This window comes from Branchiostoma lanceolatum, chromosome 18, assembly GCF_035083965.1.
Source record: "Branchiostoma lanceolatum isolate klBraLanc5 chromosome 18, klBraLanc5.hap2, whole genome shotgun sequence".
NCBI classification, from domain to species: Eukaryota; Metazoa; Chordata; class Leptocardii; order Amphioxiformes; family Branchiostomatidae; genus Branchiostoma; species Branchiostoma lanceolatum.
Window position 1 is genome coordinate 455895 of NC_089739.1, and position 23645 is coordinate 479539.

Below are 23645 nucleotides of genomic sequence, written 5' to 3' on the forward strand. Positions count from 1 at the left end.
TAGGCTCTATAAGAAAAGCTAAACCATTTTCGAAAGTCTACACTTGAGTCTTAAAATTTTAAATCATAGTTTTATGATAGAAACTCCTGAGTAAACCACAACAGTATCGCAGTGTGCACAGAGAGATTGCCTTATGATGAAAATGTAAAAAAAAATCGTAAAACATACATATACTGTATGCGCATTGTATATTAAAAATTGTATTATACGAGTATATGTGTACAGGTGTATTGGAATATCTGGATACTAGTTTTCAGGCAGAAGAAAGGGTTGGCTCATTCTCTGTACTTTACAACTGACTTCACAACATTTAGTATGAAGTCACCATCTACATTAAACAGGCCCAAAATGAGCGGGGTCATTACATCTGTTGGACTCTCATCTGAATGCAGGTTTGCACGGCCGCTGAAGTGGTGTTTTGCTAGGATTGTTTCTGATTTGAAATCATAAGGTGGTAATCATAACTCACAAGTATCGCCGGTATCTATGATGGTCTCCTTCCCACTTCCATCACGACGAGCCCGTTTGATGACTTCGCGACGACCATCTGACCAGTACACGTAGTCGGTGACCGGGTCGTAGTCCAGGGTCTGGGGCCATGTAGCGAGTGTGAGTGGAAGTGTGAAGGTCGATCCGGAAGTGACGTTAACTTGAAGAATAGTTTGCCCGGCAACCACCAAGAGGGATGGCTCACCGATGTTATTAGCTCCATCATCTCCTTTGACGGAGGAGGCCAGAGTATTGAAAAATGTAACAGACATTGGCTTATGGGCCCTCCATTTGGACCACTGTAACTCCTAAACTACTTAATATGACCTCCAAATGTTTAGATTGTGCGTAAGTAAAGTGTGCACTATGACACCTTGATGACTTAATATGACGTAATCATGACGTCATTCACGTGATTTTTTTGGCTGGAACCGTATAAATAGGGTATTCCCATAAAATATATGCAGCAAATTCTTAACGGAAATGATAACTAATAGAATATTGAAGACTTTCGCTGTCAATAGTAACAGCGATGACGACAAAATGACGTCATAAAATGACGTCAAATATCTTTTAGCTATTCGCCATCTTGGGTTTGCAATCTTGAATTTTCAAAAATACAATTTGTTCAGCAAGAAACCTCGCCAAGAAACAATGAAATACAATGAAAAAGGCATGAAAACGCTTATTTCAATGTTTTTTTGTATTGAAGAATACCAGGTAGGGACCATTTTGAAGGGAACTTGACTATTTATACCTAAGCTAATGACACGGTCCGCCATCCTAGATTTTGACCAATGACGTCATCAATTTAGCATAATTGATTAATATCAAACCATAAAAAGTTACATGAAATTGATGTCAATGCAACAAAATATGTGTGGCTTGGAAAGGAAAGTTGAAAACCTTACTGTTAAAACCGATATTAGTGAAGTTTATCAAATATGTCAGTTTGAAACCCGTTTCCATGGGAATATGACAAGTCATAAACTAATATGATTAATCTTACATTGTTGCCAACTAAGTTTAAGGAATAGTCACCATGTTTGGCGGCTTTAGCATAAGCCGTTCAGGGGTTATGCAACATCACAGAAGTCAGTGCGGGCCTCAAAAGCCGCCCCCGGTCTTAATAGGGTTAAGAATGGATAAATAAGAAACAAGCTTCTCCTTTATGATGTTACATAACTGGCTTATATGCCAGACGGGACCACCTTTTGTTTTTACGATGATGCACTGAGTTTACACATGGATTGCTTACAGTGTAAGAAGTTTTCGAAAACTAAAGTTAGCACGTTGAAATGACTTTGTTATGAGGGTGACAAAAGACTGACCAAACTATATTTTTGAATATTGAATGCGCGTTGAATTAGAATCTGTCATGTACACGACATAATAAAATACCGTAGCGTATCTGTATATATGGCTTAATCCCAGCCTAACATCAGCAGGTATAATGTATACCCGCCATTAATTATTAACGTAGCAAACTCAGACCTTCATGTCGCCACACCCTTGTAATAATATATACACGTGTACTGTAAACCTTAGAATGTTCGAGGAGTTTTTATATTAGTTCACAGTTTTTGTGGTGAGCTCTTGATTGGAACTCGATAAACTGGTCAAAACTGTTCTAACTTCAGTTGTTACTACGGCCGTTTCAACTACTTACTCAGAGTTACGAAAAACAACTGAATTTTAAATGCCGCAAACCTCAATGATTTTACAGTATATCTGTCAGCCGGTCTAAATTACTAGGACCTGTGAAACTGCGCGCGGTTTGCACGCTAGATGATACCACATCATCTGTTTTAGACCTGATACGGAGTTTGGCAACATTAGGAGGGTAACGTTTTGTGTGGAAATATGCCTGTGCGGGTCTGTGTGAGTATATATGGATGTTTGTGTTTGAGGCAGGGTACCTGCATACGTGTGCATGAGTGTATACGTCGGGGTCGTGCAAAAAAAAGCACTCACCCAGAAACAAGGAAATGAACGCATATTTCAGACTTATATCATATCAATGCACACCAAAACTAATGCCATAGTTATTAGTCACTTTATCGTATGCGACGCTCTTTCGAAATTCAAGGATGCAGTTGACTGTATACGTGTTTTTTTTGAGTGTAGATGCGGTCGTTCAAAAAGGCCCTCACCCAGAAACAAGGAAACGAATGCTCATTTCGGGGAGGCACATATCAATACTGATTTCAAAACACACAAAGAAATTGTGGTCACTTAATCGTATGCAACGTTCTTTTGAAATACAATGGCTTTGTGTGGGACAAGGAAAAACACGAATGATTGTGCTGCAGCCAGAGGTGCGCGGGTCAACTTCAGGCCCCTCCTTACTCTGACTGGAGTCACCTGACCGTTACTACCTTTTCGGAATCCAAAGGGAGTCCTTACCATAAAAAATGACAATTTGTATACATATTTTATGGCTCAGATCACATGTACCATTCTGGTGGCTTTTTTTATCATTTTGCGTACGCGTGTTGTTTTCAATTTTGTGAATTAAAACGGGCGTCACCTCAAAATGAATTATTAAAACGATTCGAGATTTGGAGGACATTTATGTAGAGATGCTTAACAACAATGCCTCAAACATGGAGTTGAGCTTTTATTTCTAGGGGAGGCTGCAAAATTTTTTTGACCCGCCTTGTCTTTGGTTGTGAGCATGTATGTTTGCGCTTGTGTGCGCGCGTGTATTTGTGGATTCGCAAATAAATACTTAAAGCTGAAGGCTACTGTCTCCCTAAAATGTTACTTAGAAAAAAATATCGATCATTGGAAGTGCTGCTTACCGTACACGGCAGAGATCAGCCAGGAGAAAGAAACTGCGACGACACAGAGAAGTCGTCGATGAACCCCCATGTTATTCCTGCGCCCACACTACGGACCACCTCAGTTCTAAATGAGGAGGCCCAAGGAGAAAACTGTTATTTCACAAGGAACGAGAGGAATGAACCATCGCAATAACGGATAGTGAACGTCTCAAGAATAGGCGAGAGAAAACTGACCATCAAATCTTCATCATTAATGCTTCCTCGAGACTTTTATCTGTTCTCAAATTAAAATTTGCTTCACGTGAACTTGAAACAAAAGTCCTGATTCTGGTGCAATAAAAGCATTTCGCCTTCCACACCCCTCACTTGAAATGGCAAATTCTGTCAGGTGTGCCAGGTCCGAAGGACACTCGGCCTTTGTTGCTGCCATATCTAGATAATTGGCGACAACCATAACGAATGAAGAATGCGATGTAATTATTTGAAAGCGACAACTCGGTCCCGTCAACTGTTAATTTTCTTTCTGTATAAATTTTACTGTATCCAACTAGCTGGCTTTACCTTTATAAATGTGCATTACTACCAATATCTAAAATTTCAATGACATCGAGGTATTTTTAATGGTTTTGTGACATGTCGGAAAGTTACCTAACAAACAGCACAACAAAGCGTTGGGTCGTAGGGCGAAACAATTAGAGTATCTATAACAGCGGGTGCTGGGCACAATGCTGAGGTGTCATCGTTAATGACCCGTACTAATGTCCTCTAAACATGACATGATGGTATCAGCTAACCGATATTTGTAACTTGGTACCATTCAAAGTATCAACAGGTCAAAAGCGCATGATATTCGTATGGCATTGAATCAAATATATATTTTTTTAGGTTATCAATAGACGTGTTCATATTTATGTATACATTAATTTACAGACCGTGTTACTAGTCTCAACCAGAATTCTTGGGTCGCCGAAGAAAGAAATAGAAATCGGACGAATGACGTGAAGCATTTACCAGAGAAGTTAGCCATGATAGTGCAAACTTGCAACCAGGACTCCCTAACTTCTCCAGTACATCATTCAACACTTTCTCGACATCTTTTACGATTTTTCAGAAACCAATGGTGAAGGCTGGTGGAGACTACCATGTTGCTATGGTAACACTACTGTGACGCACATGTGAAATTCTTCATGAAATATTCAAACATTGGTCGCGCCCGTGCCATTAACCGTATTGGTTTTTCGTCCTCAGTGGTGGCTCATATTTCTGTGCTTAAATTTCTATTTCCATTAAATGACAACTGTCCCAACTATAAAAGGTGAAATCTCTGAACTTAGGTCACCAACATCACAAGATCTTGTCGTGCTGTTGCCAGCGCTGCTCGGTGCCGGTTAGTACTGCAACTAGTGCACCCACTTTAGGTGATCCCAAGTTTCTGTTACATCATCGGTGTCAAAAGAATTATGCCATGAACTAACGATGTTTAAGGCCCTGAATTCAGAAGATGTAAACAGAAAGATTAAGGCCAGGTGCAGTTGATCTAGATGTTAAACCTCTGCTTTATCCTTATGTTTTAACCACCACGGAATGACATCATCAGTCATGTGATGACAATGATGTCCTTAAGCCCGAAACTGATGACGTCTTCCGCAGCTGTCACCTTCTGACGGAACCGAACGTGTGAACAAGTACACTTGTAGAAGCACGACTTGTTAAAAATGACCTTATTAGATTGTGTATTCTCATTGATTGACAGGACTGAAACTGCATGATGTCACCACGGGTGTACAAGCAGAGCCAGTAGACGGTGATTCTTCTATCTAAACAGTTTTACGACTACAGTATTATAAAGTATCCCGACAGAATTATGACTATACGTAAACTCTACTTTCTTATCCATGGTGCTCTCGCTCCCTTCACTGGACATAGGTAGCACACACACACACACACACGCACATACATACATGCACAAACACACATATACACACACACTCACACACACACACACACACACACACACACATATGTACATACATGTACAAACACATACACAAACACACACGCACAAACACATACATATATACATACACACAGACAGACACACACACACACACACGAGCGCGTACATACAAACACACACACACACACATATATATATATATATATATATATATATATATATATATATATATATATATATACACACATACACACACAACTGTATATATTAGATAAGCCAGCTATATATGTTTTCTGGCAGGTTAGGTAACAGTGCCTTTTATTTTTACCGACATTACTGGCTAAGCGACCTTTTCTCACTGGGGACTAGTTTTATCACGGATCGTTATATGGTTAATCGCTTGTTTTCAATTCTGTTGGACTTCAGGTCAAAGTGTCCTATGTTCTTTACTGGGATTAAAGAGTAATCGCCTTATATCTGCAGGTGAGAATAAGCTCTTAAACGTCTGCATCTTATCATGTTAACAGTACCCACTCGAGGGATAACTTGGCACGGCATATATCTGGAACATCTTAGCTCACCTAATGGTATTAAATCCAAGTGAGATGATATTTGACATTGGCAATTTTAGTAACTGATAACGTACAGGGTGACGCAAGGGTCAGAATATGTCTGTAACGTAACTGTCGCTGTATGTATGCTTGAGACAAACCACGTTTAAATTAAGTACTTTTCACCGTTATGAAACAAAATGAAGGATGAGCGGTGCAGTGACAAATGGCAAAATCAGTACTTTATGGTAATAAGCCCTCATTCTGTTGGGAAAAAGTCGATTGGATGATTTGTATAGAAGCGTTTAGAATGACGTCATTAGCGCCATGTTGGATTACAGAGTACGTCTGTTAAGCACGGCAACATGCTGCTCTGTGATCCAGGAACCATGGTTGCCAGTAGGGGTTTCAAATCATGATAACGTCAATAGAAAGCCTTTATTAACGTTACACACACACATGTAATAAACCATATTACATGCATACATATATACGTTATACCTTCATCATGCGACCTATTAATCATACACATATTATGCTGATGAGGACCTGTCAATCATACACATATTATGCTCATGAGGACTTGTCAATCATACACATATTATGCTGATGAGGACCTGTCAATCATACACATATTATGCTGATGAGGATGTGTCAATCATTCTCATTTTATGCTAAAAGAGGCGCCAGAGGAGCCTCCAGGAGCCACCAGGATTATGTGACCCCTCCGACTTAGACTATACTACTTGCGCTGCATCAGTTTTCATCTAATAGAAATCGCAATTTCAGCACAGAAATAGGAGCCACCATTGGGGACGACAAAACCGCGACCAATGTTTGAATATTTCATGAAGAATTTCACATGTGCATCACAGAAGTGTCACCATGGCAACATGGTAGTCTCCACCAGCCTTCACCACTGGTTTCTGAAAAATCGTAAAAGATGTCGAGAAAGCGTAGAATGATGTACTGGAGAAGTTAGGGGGTCCTGGTTGCAAGTTTGCACTACCATGGCTAACTTCTCTGGTAAATGCTTCACGTCATTCGGCCGATTTCTATTTCTTTTTTCGGCGACCCAAGAATTCTGGTTGACACTAGTAGCACGGTCTGAAACTGAATATATACATACATGTTAACTCGTCTATGGATAACGTAAAAAATATATTTGATTCAATGCCTTTCTAATATAAGGCGCTTTTGACCTGTTGATACTTTAAATGGTACCAAGTTACAAATATAGGTTAGCCATCATGTCATGTATGCAGGACATTAGTACGGGTCATTAACGATAATACCTCAGCATTGTGCCCAGCACCCGCTGTCATAGATAGTTCAATTCTAATTGTTCTGCCTTATGAGCCAAGGCTTTGTTGTGCAGCATGCTATGTAGCTTTCCGACATGTCACAAAACCATTAGATGCCTCGATGTCATTGAAATTTTAGATATATGCACATTTATAAAGGTAAAGCCAGCTAGTTGGATTCAGTAAAATTTCTACAGAAAGAAAATTAGAGTTGTCGTCATCAAGAAATTATACCGCATTCTTCATTTGTTATGTTTGTCGCCAATTATCTAAATACAGCAACAAAGGCCGAGTGTCCTTCAGGACCTGGCAGGATGTGCCATTTTGAGTGAGGGGTGTGGAAGGCGAAATGCTTTTATTACATCAGAAGCAGGACTATTGTTTCAAATTCACGTGAGGCAAAGGTTTTAATTTGAACAGTTTAAATGTCTCGAGGAAGCATGGATGATGAAGATATCTCGGTCAGTTTTCTCTCGTCTGTTCTTGAGACGTTCACTACCCGTTATTGCGATGGTTCATTCCCCTCGTTCTTGTGAAATAACAATTTTCTCGTTGGGCCTCCTCATTTAGAACTTAGGTGGTCCATAGTGTGGGGGCGCAGGAATAACATGGGGGTTCATCGACTTCTCTGTGTCGTCGCAGTTTCTTTCTCCTGGCTGATCTCTGCCGTGTACGGTAAGCAGCACTTCCAATGATCAGTATTTTTCTAGATTAAATTCTAGGGAGACTGTAGCCTTCAGCTTGAAGTATTTATTTGCGAATCCACAAATACACGCGCACAAACAAGCGTAAACATAAATGCTAACAACCAAAGACAATGCGGGTCAAAAAAATTTCGCAGCCTCACCTAGAAATAAAAGCTCAACTACATGTTTGAGGCATTGTTGTTAAGCATCTCTACATAAATGTCCTCCAAACCTCAAAACATTTTAATAATTAATTTTGAGGTGACGCCTGTTTTAAATCAGTCGTTAAAAATTGAGAACAACACGCGTACGCATAATGGATAAAGAAAACCCAGCAGAATTGTACATGTGATCAGAGCCATAAAATATGCGTGCAGATTGTCATTTTTATGGTAAGGACTCCCTTTGGATTCTAAACAGGTAGTTACGGTCAGGTGACTCCAGTCAGAGTAAGGAGGGGCCTGAAGTTGACCCGCGCAACTCTGGCTGCACCACAATTCTCCGTGTTTTTCCTTCTCCCACACACCGCCATTGAATTTCAAAAGAATGTTCCATACCATGAAGTGACCACAATTTCTTTGTGTGTTTTGAAATCAGTATTGATATGTGCCTCCCTGAAATTAGCATTCGTTTCCTTGTTTCTGGGTGAGGGCCTTTTTGAACGACCGCATCTACACTCAAAAAAACACGTATACAGTCAACTGCATCATTGAATTTCGAAAGAGCGTCGCATACGATAAAGTGACTAATAACTATGGCATTAGTTTTGGTGAGCATTGATATGATATAAGTCTGAAATATGCGTTATTTTCCTTGTCCCTGGGTGAGGGTCTTATTTGAACGACCCCGATGTATACATTCAAACTTACGTATGCACGTATACTGCCTTAAGCACATATATACTCATCCATATATACTCACACAGACCCACACATGTATATTTGCAAACAAAAACATTACCCCCCAAATGTTGCCAAACTCCGTATCAGGTCTATATTATATAATAATATAATATCATCTAGTCTGCAAACTATATTTGTACCGCGCGCAGTTTCACAGGCCCTAGTATTTTAGACCGGCTGACAGAGATACTGCAAAACCATTGATGTATGCGGCATTTAAAATTCAGTTGTTTTTCGTAACTCTGAGTTAGTACTTGAAACAATCGCAGTAACAACTGAAGTTAGAACAGTTTTGACCAGTTTATCGAGTTCCAATTAAGAAGTCACCACAAAAACTGCGAACTAATATAAAAACACCGCGAACATTCTAAGGTTTACAGTACACGTGTATATATTATTGCAAGGGTGTGGTGACATAAAGGTCTGAGTTTGTTGCTTTAATAATTAATGGTGGGTATACATTATACCTACTGATGTTAGGCTGGGATTAAGCCATATATACAGATACGCTACGGTATTTTATTATGGCGTGTACATGACAGATTTTAATTCAACGCGCATTCAATATTCGAAAATATATTTTGGTCAGTCTTTTGCAAAAGTCATACCAAAGTCATTTCAACGTGCTAACTTTAGTTTTTCAAAACTTCTTACATTGTAAGCAATCCATTGTTAAACTCAGCGCATTATCGTAAATACAAAATGTGGCCCCGTCTCGCATATAAACCAGTTAAGTAACATCATAAAGGAGAAGCTTGTTTCTTACTTATCTATTCTTAACCCTATTCAGACCGGGGGCGGCTTTTGAGGCCCGCACCAACTCTGATGGTGCATAACTCCTAAACGGCTTATGCCAAAGCCGCCAAACATGGTGACATTATCGTAAATACAAAATGTGGTCCCGTCTCGCATATAAACCAGTTATGTAACAAAGGAGAAACTTATTTCTTATTTATCTATTCTTAACCCTATTCGGACGGGGGGGGGGGATTTTGAGGCCCGCATGCGCGCGCGCACCAACTTTGATGTTGCATAACTCCTGAACGACTTATGCTGAACCCGCCAAACATGGTGACTTTTCCTACAACTTAGTTTGCAACAATTTAAGGTTAATCATATGAGCTTATGATTTGCCATATTGCCATGGCAATGGGTTTCTGACAGGCAAATTTGACAAAATTAGCTAATTTCGGTTTTAACTGTAAGGATTTCAACTTTCCTTTTTAAGACACACATATTTTCTTGCATTGACTACATATTCTGTAATTCCATGTACTTTTAATGGTTTGATAATTATCAATTATGCTAATTTGATGACATCCTTGGTCAAAATCCAAGATGTCGACCGTAGCATTAGCTTGGGTGTAAGCCGTCAATTTTCCCTTCAAAATCGTCCCTACCTGGTATTTTTATATACGAAAGAAACATTCAAATAAGCGTTTTTAGGCCATTTTCATTATGTTTCATTGTTTTCTTTGGGGGGGGGGCGGGGTTCTTGTTGAACAAATTGTATTTTTGGAAATTCAAGATGGCGGACCCAAGATGGTGGAAAGCTGAAAGATATTTGACGTCATTTTATGACGTCATTTTAACGTCATTGCTGTTACTATTGACAGCAAAAGTCTTCAGCAGTCATGTTATTCAAACAATTTTCGATGTATGTTTATGGAATGTACATATAAATTTAAAGCCAAGGCAATTGTTTGGAAAATGACAATGTCTTTTACATTTTTCGATACTCCTGCGCCTTAGGAGATGATGGAGTTAATAACATCGGTGAGCCATCCCTCTTGGTGGTTGACGGGCAAACTATTCTTCAAGTTAACGTGACTTCCGGATCGACCTTTACACTTCCACTCACACTCGCTACATGGCCCCAGACCCTGGACTACGATCCGGTCACCGACTACGTGTACTGGTCAGATGGTCGGCGCGAAGTCATCAAACGGGCTCGTCGTGATGGAAGTGGCAAGGAGACCATCATAGATACCGGCGATACTTGTGAGTTATGATTACCTTCTTTTGATTAATCAGAAACAATCCTAGCAAAACACCACTTCAGCGGCCGTGCAAGACATAACGATCCTACTCATTGTGATCCTGCTCATTGTGGATCTGTTTAATGTAGGGGATGGTGACTTCATACTAGAAAGGAGTACTAAATGTGTTGTGAAGTCAATTGTAAAGTACAGAGAATAAGCCGATCCTTGCTTCTGCCTGAAAACTAGTATCCAGATATTCCAATACACCTGTACACATAAACTCGTATAACACAATTTTTAATATACAATGCGCATAGAGTATATGTATGTTTTACAATTTTTTAAAGATTTTCATCATAAGGCAATCTCTCTGTGCACACTGCCATACTGTTGTGGTTTACTCAGGAGTTTCTATCATAAAACTATGATTTAACATTCTTTGACTTAAGTGTACACTTTAGAAAATGTCTTAGTTTTTTCTAATAGAGCCTAACGTTCTGACACTGTATTCTGCAGATGTCTTTGGCCTGGCTTTGGACCAGGCTGCTGGGAATATCTACTGGTCTGACTTTAACGCAGGGACTATCTCTGTAGCAAGAACGGACGGAACGTCCGCCAGGACACTTCTGACGTCACCAGCCATCGGGCGGCCCGAAGGCCTAGTCCTGGACCCCAGGAATGGGTGAGCAAAATTCACGCGTTTGGCATTGGACCAAGCTGAGGGAAATATCTCGCGCGCGCAGACACGCGCAAACACGCGCAAACATGCACGCAGACATACAAACGTTTGTGTGTGCGTGCGCTCGTGCGTGCCTTCGTGCATGTGTAGGACTGGTGTGTGTTTGTTTGTGTGTGTGTGTGTGTGTGTGTTTGTGTGTGTGTGTGTGTGTGCGAGTGATTATCTTTTTTGATTTGATGTTTTTATATGCGGGGAACTTTTATACAGACTCATGTACTGGGTGGACGATGGCAATGACAGAATTGATCGCGCTGCGATGGACGGCAGTGGCCAAACCACCATCATCACGGGCCTGAGTGCTTCCGATGTCATCACAATAGACTACAACGGTGAGGAAGCAGACATTAGTAAGAGATATGTTGTTAATATGATTATGTACGCGTTGCAAATAAATACATTCATGCATACAAGAATAATTTACCAACTACGCACAACAACTTTGAAAACTTGTGTTGAGTAGATAACTATAACCCAATTCATAATTTTAAGACTCAATCGTTGGAAGGCTTACCCCTATTCCGTTTATAATTTTAGTACATGTAAGATATTACGCATGCGCAAGTTGTCTTCTTTATCGGAATCCATCTGAACTCTAACTTGGTATCGTCGCAGCAGTTGAATATTCGAGTAGATTATGATATTTGTTCATCCTACTTAGAGGACCGGCTGTACTACCGTAATCATGCGTACGGCATCTACAGCTCAGACCTGCTGGGCAACGACATCCGGCAGGTGCTGTATGAAGACGGGAAAATTGTTCGAGGAATTGCGGTTGATGAGAACTACGTCTACTGGTCGTCTAGGTGGTGGGATTCATCCTCATCATCATCACAGCGGCGTGGAAAAATCGGAAAGTGAGGAAATTACTTTTATCTACTGAACATACTTTCTGGATAGACAAATGTAACTATCTGGTTAAATTTTCTTTTATTCCCAGTACTACCGTTGGCCGATGCACTGGTACATACATATCTTATTAATATATAAGTTTGTGTTTGTATTCATAAAATAATCATATAGTCTTTTAATCTTATTTTACACTGGTCTTATGTATATGCATATGTCTTTTATATAAATACAGATAAAGACACAACAAGATGTTCTGTTTCACACCTGCAGGTTGTCCAAGTCTAACCAGACCAAGACTGTCCTGGTAGATGACCTAAATGACCCATCCGCCCTCTACCTGTCCACGACAACACTTTTTGGTAAGAATAAAACATTAGCCACTTTCAGTACTACCAACTAATATGAACTGGTTATTAATTTATCTCTTGTACAAATACCACAGGAAAATCTGCAACGGCAGCACCTCCTGACATCATTAATGGTCATTAACACATAGCCAGATGGCGTCCACCAATCATAAGCCTCCATTGCCCATATGTTATGACACCATAACGCGCCTGTGATCATCATTCCTCCCATTATGTAGAGCGGGAGGTTATATTTTGGTTAACATTCGTATAATGTTTATTTGTTCTCAAATATACTTACTATCTTAGAATAAATCAAATATTTTGTAAGCATATGACAAAATAGAATAAACCATTTCAATACAAGTCAAATCTAAACGGGCGGAACTGTAAGTGGAACCGACCACAGCATTGTTAGAAGGACTCCCAGCAAGAAGGAATGGTGATAATATATAATAGATTTGAAAAATATTTGACATGCCAATATTGCAATGTTATTAAATATTATCTGTGGAAATGTTGGTTTTCACAATGAAATCTATCATCCTCTGTTCAAAAAGGACAAATGTAAATTATGAAATGCATTCTTAAAAGTATAAGGGATCATTTGCGTCATACATGAATTGTCTACTCTTATATCGGTCAGTTTGGATAGGCTATATGATAATAACGTTAATGACCCTCCTTTTCCTCGGTGTATATGTTGTCATAACGTCTGGCCATGTGCTGTAACTACCTCATAAAACCACCTCGTTCGCGAGGTTATAGCACATGGCCAGGCGTTATGACACCATATACACCTAGGGGCGGGTCATTGACCCAAAATTGATATATGTCTCTTGTACCAAATACACAATACATTTAGAACTTTCCATCTGTCTCTCATCTGTCCCTCATGGCTGGTGTAGATTTTATAGGACCAAGACTGTAGACGGTTGAATATTCAACAATAACCTTAGATTTCCCAAGTCTTTGCTAAAGATAATTCTTGTGCTGTGGTCTGTCACAACTAATTTGCTCAAGTTATATTCCTCTCCAGCTTCCATCGTCTTCAAAATAAAGATATGGTTGTTTGCAGATGAAGGGCAAAATTAACAGACTGTTTTCTCTACACAGCAATCCGCTGCCCCCTGGGGTACCTCCAGTGCGGACACGGACACGGCTGCATCCTGGCGTGGAAGCGGTGTGACGGGCGGACGGACTGTCGAGACGGGAGCGACGAGGAAGGTTGTGGTGAGTTAGTCTAACTTAGCTTAGTATTTAAACGTTCTTCCAGTTGCTTCTAAGATAAACCCAAAATGTCAAATGGCGCGTGTCAGTTTTGACCCAATACGCTGGTTTGAGGGTTTTAAACGTTCTTCCAGTGGCTTCTAAAACAGTATATCTGGTAGATATAATAGGTTTCCCACTGTTGTCAAAGAGGCTGAAAAAATGTTTTGTATTCAACATTTCAGACGGTGCACACAAATGGTCATTTAGCCATGTGGATAAATTGTTCAATATAAGGCGACTTTTAATCTTACATACTTAATATAATGATTTATGTGCGTCTTGGGTAGATTTGTAAATAGACTTTTATTATTTTGTATTGTTTATCAGCACCTTCTGTCAATGTTAAAAGCATGTGAATGTTGCAATGTCAATATTGTTGTGATTTCCAGATTGCCTGCCAATTCGGGCGGATTTCAACCTCGGCGGTAGACTTGCGATGGTGCCAAACCAGCTGGGCCAGACGACGTTTGAGGAGATACAGAACTCCTCTGCCGTGGAGCTGCTCAACAACGCAGAGAACCAACACCCTGAGTTCCGGGAATTTGCAACTATGGTCATCTTCCCGCGATGTGTTGCCTCCGAAGAGAACCCTTCCTGCATTTCGTCTCGAAATGCAGACAACACGACCTCCTGCATGTGAGTAAAAATACTGCGTTTGATTGGACATTGTGGCAATTGTCTTGGCGATTATGTAGCATCCACCAGGCTTTCCTACGGGGGGTACTCATCATAGAATTCGGCTAAACGGAAAAACAGCCAGGGGGTTGAGTCTACGGGAAGGTTGACATTTCCCCTCTGTCAAACCATTTCAGTAGCCAAACACCACAGGCAGTAGTAGCCTAAATCTCATGTTTTGCAGGGACAAACAAGTGGTACCGTGTCGTTCTTGGTGCGAGGAAGTCCTTAACATGGCTGATGAGCAGATGAAGAACCAGTTCCCTGCCTGTGACTTGTTTCCGTCTCCACAACACGGTTGTTGGAACTCTGAACCAGAGACGAGAAACAATGAAGGTAAGGCGGAAGTCTAGACGCATTACTTTCCACATGAAATAACACTGAAGACTGTTACGTCAATCATATTTAACACCCCCTTCATATTCGCGTCAACGTGCAGAACGTTTATGTGATGTGGTCGGGTATCATTACTCTGCTATCTGTGGCAACTGTTGTTCCGCCATCTCATGACACGTTTGATTTCAGCACACGCATTCAGGGATGTGTTTAACCTTTTATACGACACATTGCTAATATGGCCGTTTCTTGTCCTCAGTTTGCTACCATGGCAGTGGAGCGAACTACCGCGGTACATGGAGTAAAACTACATCAGGGGCAGATTGTGTGCAGTGGGCCGCTGTGCAGACTGGTTTCTACACACCATGGGCTAACCTGGATAACAACTACTGCCGCAACCCTACCGGTCTAATTCAGCCATTTTGCATGACAGAAGATGGCAGCCAGGAGGAATGTGACGTCGTTCCGTGCAGTAAGTTGTCTTGTCAAGATGTCAGACATACTCTGAACAACACCATGTTCCTTCAGCCACTCAAACTTATTTCCTTGATTCTCAAACATCTTAAGAAGAAAAGGGCCAAGGTGGAAACCGAGACTTAAGGGGAAAACTTAAATCTGGCTAAACGTTGATAGGGTAGTTTAATATGTGGACTGGTACCGCGCAGTTCGTGGTGTGGGGATCCCCTGATGAAGAACTGGTTCCCTCTCCTTTTTTTTCGATCTTACTTGTCATTAAGGTTTGAGTCACCCCTAGCATCACTAATCCCATATCATTCATTTATGCAAGAACAAAGAAGTTAGGTTTTTTTTTTCCTAAATATGTTCTATTACACAATGCGTCCGGTTCTCTGTACGAGTTCTTGCTAAAACAACTGTGTTTTTCCTCAACAATGTGTAAAGCCTATATTTATGTGTCAAATATGTGTATATACTAGAAGGGATAATAGCCCCATATAGATCTCATTCAGATGTAATAAATTCAACTGAAAGATTTGTCTTAAAACTATCCTTTATGTGCATGTTGATAGCAATCTGTCCGGCTTAGCAAACCGCGCTAACAGACAAAAACTTACCGTATGCTAACAGAATTACCACCTTACTCATGACTCCAATGATAAGCGACTAGCTTCGCATGAAAAGTTTCAAACAAAGAAGCAAAATGAAGGAAACATATATGGAAATTTTGATTTTGATTGCCTCTGCTAACGTATCACACCCAGATGTCGACGTGTGCTGGGACATGGGTCAACCAGACCATGGCATCAGAAGCCCTGACAAGAGGTTCTACTACGTGCTAGAGAAGGTCACGTACACCTGCGACGAAGGCTATACCCTTGATTCCAGGCATACTAGCAACATCAGGTGCTTCGAAGGAGGCATCTGGCAATATGACAAGCCCAGCTGTTCAGGTGATTATCTTTGAAATGAAAAAGCTTGCAAATTTTACAAAGATGTACACTCTTGAATAGCCCTTCGAGAAAGATTAAACTTTCTGTATGTTTTCAGAAAAAGCAATATAGATGGCATATGGCATACATGTACGATTTCTGTATTTGTCCGAGCAGAGGTTAGTGTGAAAAACAATATAGTTTGTAACGGATAAACACTCTTTGTCAGCTGTATCAAATAATGTTGCAAAACAGTCATAGCAATGAAAAATCTCCAGGATATTTCTATAAGCTTAACAGTTTGTTTTTTTCCTGTATGAACGACATATTTACATTATGCCTGTAGGTACTAGACGCAAGTTTACCGCATTTTACATTTACGAATGCAGAAACATCCATTTTCAAAGGCCAGATTGTTCCTTCAATTGTCTTTACAAAAAGGGTTAAAATGCTAAAATATGTATCCCTCCACGTTTAATGACTTTATGAATATTTTGAAAACGTTGCTTGAATATCTTTTTGCTGTGCTGTGAGAAATTCAAGTCAGGAAAGTTTTAGAAATGGGCAATATTCAATGCACCTTACCTACTAGTTTTGTTTATAAGATAAAAAGACAAGATACGGCAGCGAATTCGATCAAGTTGACAGTTTCAGCCTTTGATATTAGTTGTCTTGCTCTAACGATGATCGTGTACTTTTCGCCTCCTTAGTGGACATGAGGGGTAGGCTGGAGGAGGACGTTCTCGATGGGTACAGCCAAAACCAGGCGCCCGATGGCCACACCGTCATCAGCTTCAACGGCTCTGTGGAACAAATCGTCGACTTGGTACGTTAGAGTACCCGTAACACGTTTTAGATCCTTGTTGGTCCATAACATAGATAACTCGTTAAAGTAACAAAAGGCAGCTAATCAATGGTATAACTTTTATTTCAGGATGAAAAGAAGGAGCTTCTGGTGGCCTCCATAGTCATCGACTTCGTAAGTGGACCCAGTCATGACACCTTTAGACACTTTGAAGAATATTCTATTTATGTTCTTTTCCCTTTAAGAGTTTTAAAGGTTTTACAATGGTTCAAATCTGCACACAAAAATGATTTTCTTCAGGCATGGCGTGACAACCGACTGAAGTGGAGGCCACAGTTCTACGAGAACATCGAAGCCCTCAGCGTCCCTGGCAGCAGCATCTGGACCCCTACATTTACTGTTAAGAAGAAGTATGTAGTTTCTCCTTTAACTCTTATCATTAGATCATAATTAAATCATGCTAAAATTTTCCAGACATATCATTAACTTTGATAGATATTCTTTTATTTCTGCAGCAAAATTCTAACTCTACATTATTATAGAAATCAAAATGTAAATTATCTGTGATCATTCTTCAAGACGATTTTGTGCATATTTTTTAGTTAATTAATAAATTAAGTGCCTCAGAATAAGTCCCTGAGAAAATTACAAAAATTTTTTTTTTTTTTTCAAACCAACTGAATTCAGTTTCAAAGTGTAATCAATTTACGTATGGAACTTGCTGTTTCAGACAATGCATACTATTCGTAGGAGGAAAATATTCGAACGTTTAAAGCCTCGACATTACAGGAGGATTCGACCTCTTTTAACAATGTGGGAACTAATCCAGCAGAATTGACAAGACTCTGTTTGTTCATCCATAGTGCTGATAGAAAGTACAAAGGCCTGCCAAAGGACGTACCGCTCTTGATCACCACTGACGGTACGGTAACATGGAAGGTTTCCACTCTGACCAGCACCCTTTGTGATGCAGACCCGTTCTTATTCCCTGCCGACATAATGGAATGCCACATCTGTTTCTCTGCATCTTCTGCAGCTGAACAAACCATCGGTAAGGCTTTGCAAACATTTCATTCATCATTGGTCGGCTGCTACGCAGGCGACTGTAAGTTTCCAGTTCTTTCTGTCTGTAAGTTTCAACATTTCACTAAAGGATTTGATAACGGGGGTAGCTCAATGAAGATATTCTCTGACTTACTTGGGACTATTACAGAATGCTAAAATTACAAATGTACAACAATGCATATGTCTACTTGTCACAGGATTCTTTTCATTTCTGAACTGTAACGTGACATGGTTTTATGCCATCGTTTCAGTAACCTTTCGGCGAGATGAATTGTGTATGTCTGTGGTGTATGTGTGTCTGGTGTTGTGTGGTGTGGTGTGTGTGTGTGTCACTGTGTGTGTGTGTGTGTTCGTCTCTGTGTGTGTGTGTTGTATGTGTGTGTGTATGTATGTGTGTGCGCGCACGCGCGTGTGTTTGTGTCGTTTGATATGCTTTCAATATGTTAACCTCTGCACGTTTCTCATCAGTGCATTGTTTGAATAATTTTTTAAACACAGAATGTGGAGAGGGCATTTCCTGCGAAGTCTGGTCTCCCCAAATAACTGAGGGCGAATGGTATCGGAAGAACAAGATCTTCGCACAAGGCGACAAGGAGGCGTGCTTCGCTGTCCATCTGGAGAGGATCCCCCTGTTCCACATCGCCACGACTGTCGGACCCTGCGTCATCCTGGTGGTACTGATGACCATCACCTTCGTCATGCCCGTAGACAGGGGAGACCGGATCTCCTTCGGAGTGACCATCCAACTCTCCATGGTCGTGTCTCTCGTGTTTGTCACAGAGGTACTTCCTGTCAAGGGGGCGCTGCCATTTTTAGGTAAGTAAATATAGATAGATAGATATAGATGGATAGATAGATAGATAGATAGATAGATAGATAGATAGATAGATAGATAGATAGATACATACATACATACATACATACATACATACATACATACATACATACATACATACATACACAGATAGATACATAGATAGATCGATATAGTCGACTCTACTGAGGAATGTAGAGTTATCGAAACATTGGCCAGGTACATGTCACTTTGGTCGTGATTAAAGGCAATCTGATGAAGATGTTCATGAGAATATTCCACTCACTGTTTACCATGGATGATGTTGCAGCCACACTGATTGTCGTGTGCATGGCGCTGATGGGACTTTTTCTCTTCTTCACCATGGGCATCATCCGCCTCCACGACAGGGAGGGGAGTCTGTCTCCGATGGCGAAGACTTTCTTTCTCCGCTACATGGCAAAGTATGTACATCATTATCATCACTTTTTTTACAACTATTAAGAATATTTTGTAATCAGATTAGATAGAAAAATACCAAATCACATAGAGGCTTGTTTTCCATTGGTTTGTTGGTTAGTTGGATTCGTTGTGGAAGAGGTTGATATGAGAAATATATTTTTGGCTGATAACAAAGTGATCATCATTTCAGAAAAACTTTGCAACTTTTTATTCGTCGGCAGCTTTATTCTAAATTTCGTTTTCTACCCTTCGAAGCTGCATGTTACAGAATTTGATACAGTTATTTTCAAGGGCAAATTCAGATCAACTTTTCGATTAATTACTACTGTTAACATTTTTTTTTTTAAATCCCTTAAAACAACTACTTGAACGTTAGACCGCGCATATATTGAACCACAATAGTTGTGAAGGTAAATGAATATAGTCATCAATGAGAATTATACACATCGTGATCTCTCCGTCTTGTTGATGTTTGTTTAGGTTCCTTCTGCTCGGAGACCTCACAGAGAAGAACGCTGGAAGCGACGATGGAGAGCCTGTCCTGATCAACAGGAAGCTGATTTTCTCCTACGATAACAAGGCGCTTGTCGACGAAGAAAGCCCAGCTGATGTCTCTGAGGCAACCCGCCAGCCGTCCCCGCCGCCAACACGCCTGGAGGTCGCTGTGTCCTCCGGCTTCGGTAACGTGATCCGCGGCCTGGAGGAGCTGGCCAAGGCGGTAAAGAACGAGCAGGAGGTGTCCGATTACACCCTGCTGGCCAAGGTGCTGGACAGGCTGTGCCTCGTCCTGTACGTCATCAGCGTTGGCGTGGCCGTGCCCATGACCATGTACTTGAGCAAGTAAAGTTCAGACGCAAGGGCCTGGGCACAATAACATCCTAACTTCATTGTTATTCATTTATTTCAGCTTTGAATGAACCACATGTACAGCCCATTTAGTATTGAGCCGTTCACAAACATCCATACACAACATCGAAGTCCAAATACATTTTTAATGATATTTTAAAGATTCAGCTTTAAATGACGTACAATTACAGCCAACGCTCCCCAACTGTTCTTCTCTTATTTTCTTATACTGCTGCCAAGCCCAATTTACATCGGATTAACGGCAGTCTGCGCACATAGGTTAGCAACAAAACAAGTGTCCGGTACAAAGGGAAATAAGGGAATGACACTTATGAACATAGACAACTGACCATGTGTGCGCAAAAGACAAGACAAGTGAATTTAGTGGGCTCATAAAATCTACATCTACGACTCAATGTAGCAGTTTTGAACTGGGGGATAGACCCCGTCACACCAGGCTCAACTATTACAACGGGCTCATCTTTTAGATAAACAGATAAACAGTAATTTGAATGTGCGCAAAGCCAATGAGGAATATGAAAAATACAGGCAGGACATTGCATTTTTTCAAACTTTCAACTTCATCATTTACTTGTTCATCTAATTATATAAGTAGGAAATGTATGTGGCCTAAATATATTTTCTGTGTGTCTTTTGGGAATATCTCAAACTTAGATAGTGACGAAAAGAATGAGTGACCTTCTTGTAACTATCTTGCACCTCATGTCCACAATGTAGTAGTTAGAATACTCCGTATTTTGTCAGTAAACTTTAGTTTATTCATGTCTTCTGTAAGTGCATAAATAGACATGATTAGTGAGAGACATTGCAAGTATCAAGCTGTTGTGTAAAAAAAAAAACACTTAAGTAAATCTGTAACAAATTTTATCTATCGGTTTAGCATTGCAGGACTTACATGTACCGCCAGGGCTGCCCAACCTGCGGGTGGCTAGTAAAATGTCCCGCGGAAAAGACAAAAAGAAAACATCCAGCAGTTACATATAAGCTACTGTTTCTTGGTCTGTGTAGCATTATGCATCTCTAGGATGTTGTTTTAGATTGTGTGTTATTATTACTGGTGTAACCGGAGATTTCGTGCGATTAACATATTTGGAAAACCCATATATATAGAGAGAGAGAGAGAGAGAAAGATGGATACTATTTCATAACTGTTGCAGAAACAATATTGTAAGTCAGAGGCAAACCTGATCCCATACATGCTGCAGGAGGAGAACAGTGGTTAATAACTGTTACAGCAAACACACGTGATTCTGTATGTGCATGCAGGGTTCTGTCTGATTTCTTACGTGCATGCTTACTTTTCTTGATAATATAAGAAGGAACTGAAATGTTAGAAAGCGTGGGTTTTATATTCAAACGTACGCCAAAAAACTTGGCGTCTGTCATTACTGTTTTAAAGATTTTATCTATGTGTGAGTGTTTATGTATGTGTGTGAGTGTGTGTATATGTATATGTTTGCATGTGTGTGTGTGTGAGTGTGTAAGTGTGTGTGTATGTTTGCATGTGTGTGTGTGTGTGAGTGTGTGTGTTCGTGTATGTATGTGTGTGTATGTGTATGTGTGTGTGTATGCCGCCATTAAAACATTTGGCAATAGTGGATCGCTTAATTGTCTGTATTTCTGTCTGATTATGAGGAAATGTGAAAGAGTACAGCGTACTCTATGATAACATGACATTTCGACAATGCCCTCCATTTTAGCATGAGGGAAACTTGCTCCTGTTGGTTCGTAGTAGCTAATAGGTATGTCACATGTTTGTTACATAGAAATCTATCATAGAATGCTTAAAGCACAGAGTGCCTAATAATTGACAACCTGCACGAAGCACATGTTCTGGCGACCTTGCCAGAGTGTATCCACGATAATCGTGCTATAAAACTGTACAGTCGTTATTATGAGGTGACATAAAACGCGCGGCTCTTATTTGAGATATTGCAGTCACAGGATGTGATTGCATTAATATATGTTTAATTAGAACAATTTGTCTTGTAGTCTTGACCGGTGGCGTGTTTTGTGAGACATTGTATGTTGATATAAATCATTGTGGGACAATAAGGCGATAGGAACAGCGTAATTGCAAGTTTAACATTTGGGTATTAACTTTATGGCTTGTTTTTAACGTACGTAGCTTGGCGGACTTTTTTTCACATGGACAGTAGATTCGATAATGGAATAATTAAGTGAATATGGCAAACAAAGTCTGATCGAACAACGTGTCAAAGACCCCCATTGCTTCATAAGGACACTATATTCCGTAATGGTCACAGAAAACAAAGAAACGTTACCAACGTATTGACGACGTCCACGGACCATTATTGGGGTAGATACGGACTTTATATAGGTTACCCGAAGAGACAGTTGTTAATGTTGCGTTGTGTTGTATCTGACACAACCAGATGTAGGCAACACTATTTATGTTTTCATTTCGTTTAAAAATCAGCGGATGCTTCAACGTGTCAATGAGTGGTCTCTGGGAGTGACAACTTGAATTTAAAACATAGTGTATCTCTATCATTATCAACTGCCTGACTTATTTGAACGGATCGTTCTTCTCGTCATTGGCTTCGGGACAGACGTGTATGGTTTTCTACTTATGATTTAGCTGCAAACAGTGGAAAGAAGATTCCCACTCATTTGTCCATAGGGAGTATCAAGGTATCATTAGAATATCATTAGAGGCTCCTATCTCTTAGGCTGGCTAGAAATGTTGGGAGCTAGATATTAAATCGTAAAACCTTATCTCGTGGCATTGTCGGAAGCAATTGAATGATTTGTGTTTCTTGCCCTTACGTAATATTGATATGTAATTAGCTTACCGTATTGTTGATTGATTAGGTAATGACATTGCAATAACACAAAAAACTACCGCGTCTCTCGGGTCCGTGTTGCCGAGTGTTTATTACAGTTTATAGACCTTTAAACAAACACGTATCAAACTGGTGAGATAATCCAGCTGCTAGAAACGCCAATAGTTTGCGCGTGTTTTGTCGTGTTATGACGAACTTGTAGCCACTCAAAATCAGTTTAATGGATTCCATCATGACCGTTATGGTTGTTCTGGCAAATGAGGAGGAAATCCTGTTCTTTCGTGTAGAAGGCATTGGCGAAGTCATATTCTTGTAAACCTAACACCATACAGGAGGCTTGGCTGCTGCAGTTGAGGAAAAATCCTGTAGGTTCAACGGACTGTCATCACTTTGTCCCGCTGGTATTCTAGTGACCGGCTAGTGCTGCTACATTACACAATTAAGAACACGGCACCGACTAATTCTTTACGTTTAATGTACATAACGGAACACGGTCATGATTGTCAACATGTCGTGAAGCGTTCAATTACTGGAGTGCTGTTCGTCTCCTTTTTTTGGTTTCAAAGTTTGTTGTTGATGTGCT

General features: G+C 40.3%; 1 protein-coding gene across 1 annotated transcript; it reads left to right on the plus strand.

The window, feature by feature from the left end:
• Positions 1-14761: 14761 nt before the first annotated feature.
• Positions 14762-20324, plus strand: LOC136424536 (neuronal acetylcholine receptor subunit beta-3-like). Its single transcript, XM_066413152.1, has 10 exons — positions 14762-14875; positions 15135-15347; positions 16096-16284; positions 16974-17089; positions 17198-17296; positions 17369-17478; positions 17932-18119; positions 18632-18949; positions 19258-19390; positions 19869-20324. The coding sequence occupies exons 1-10, from the start codon at positions 14773-14775 to the stop codon at positions 20230-20232; spliced, it is 1833 nt and encodes a 610-aa protein (XP_066269249.1). The 5' UTR covers positions 14762-14772; the 3' UTR covers positions 20233-20324.
• The last annotated feature ends 3321 nt before the right edge of the window (positions 20325-23645 follow it).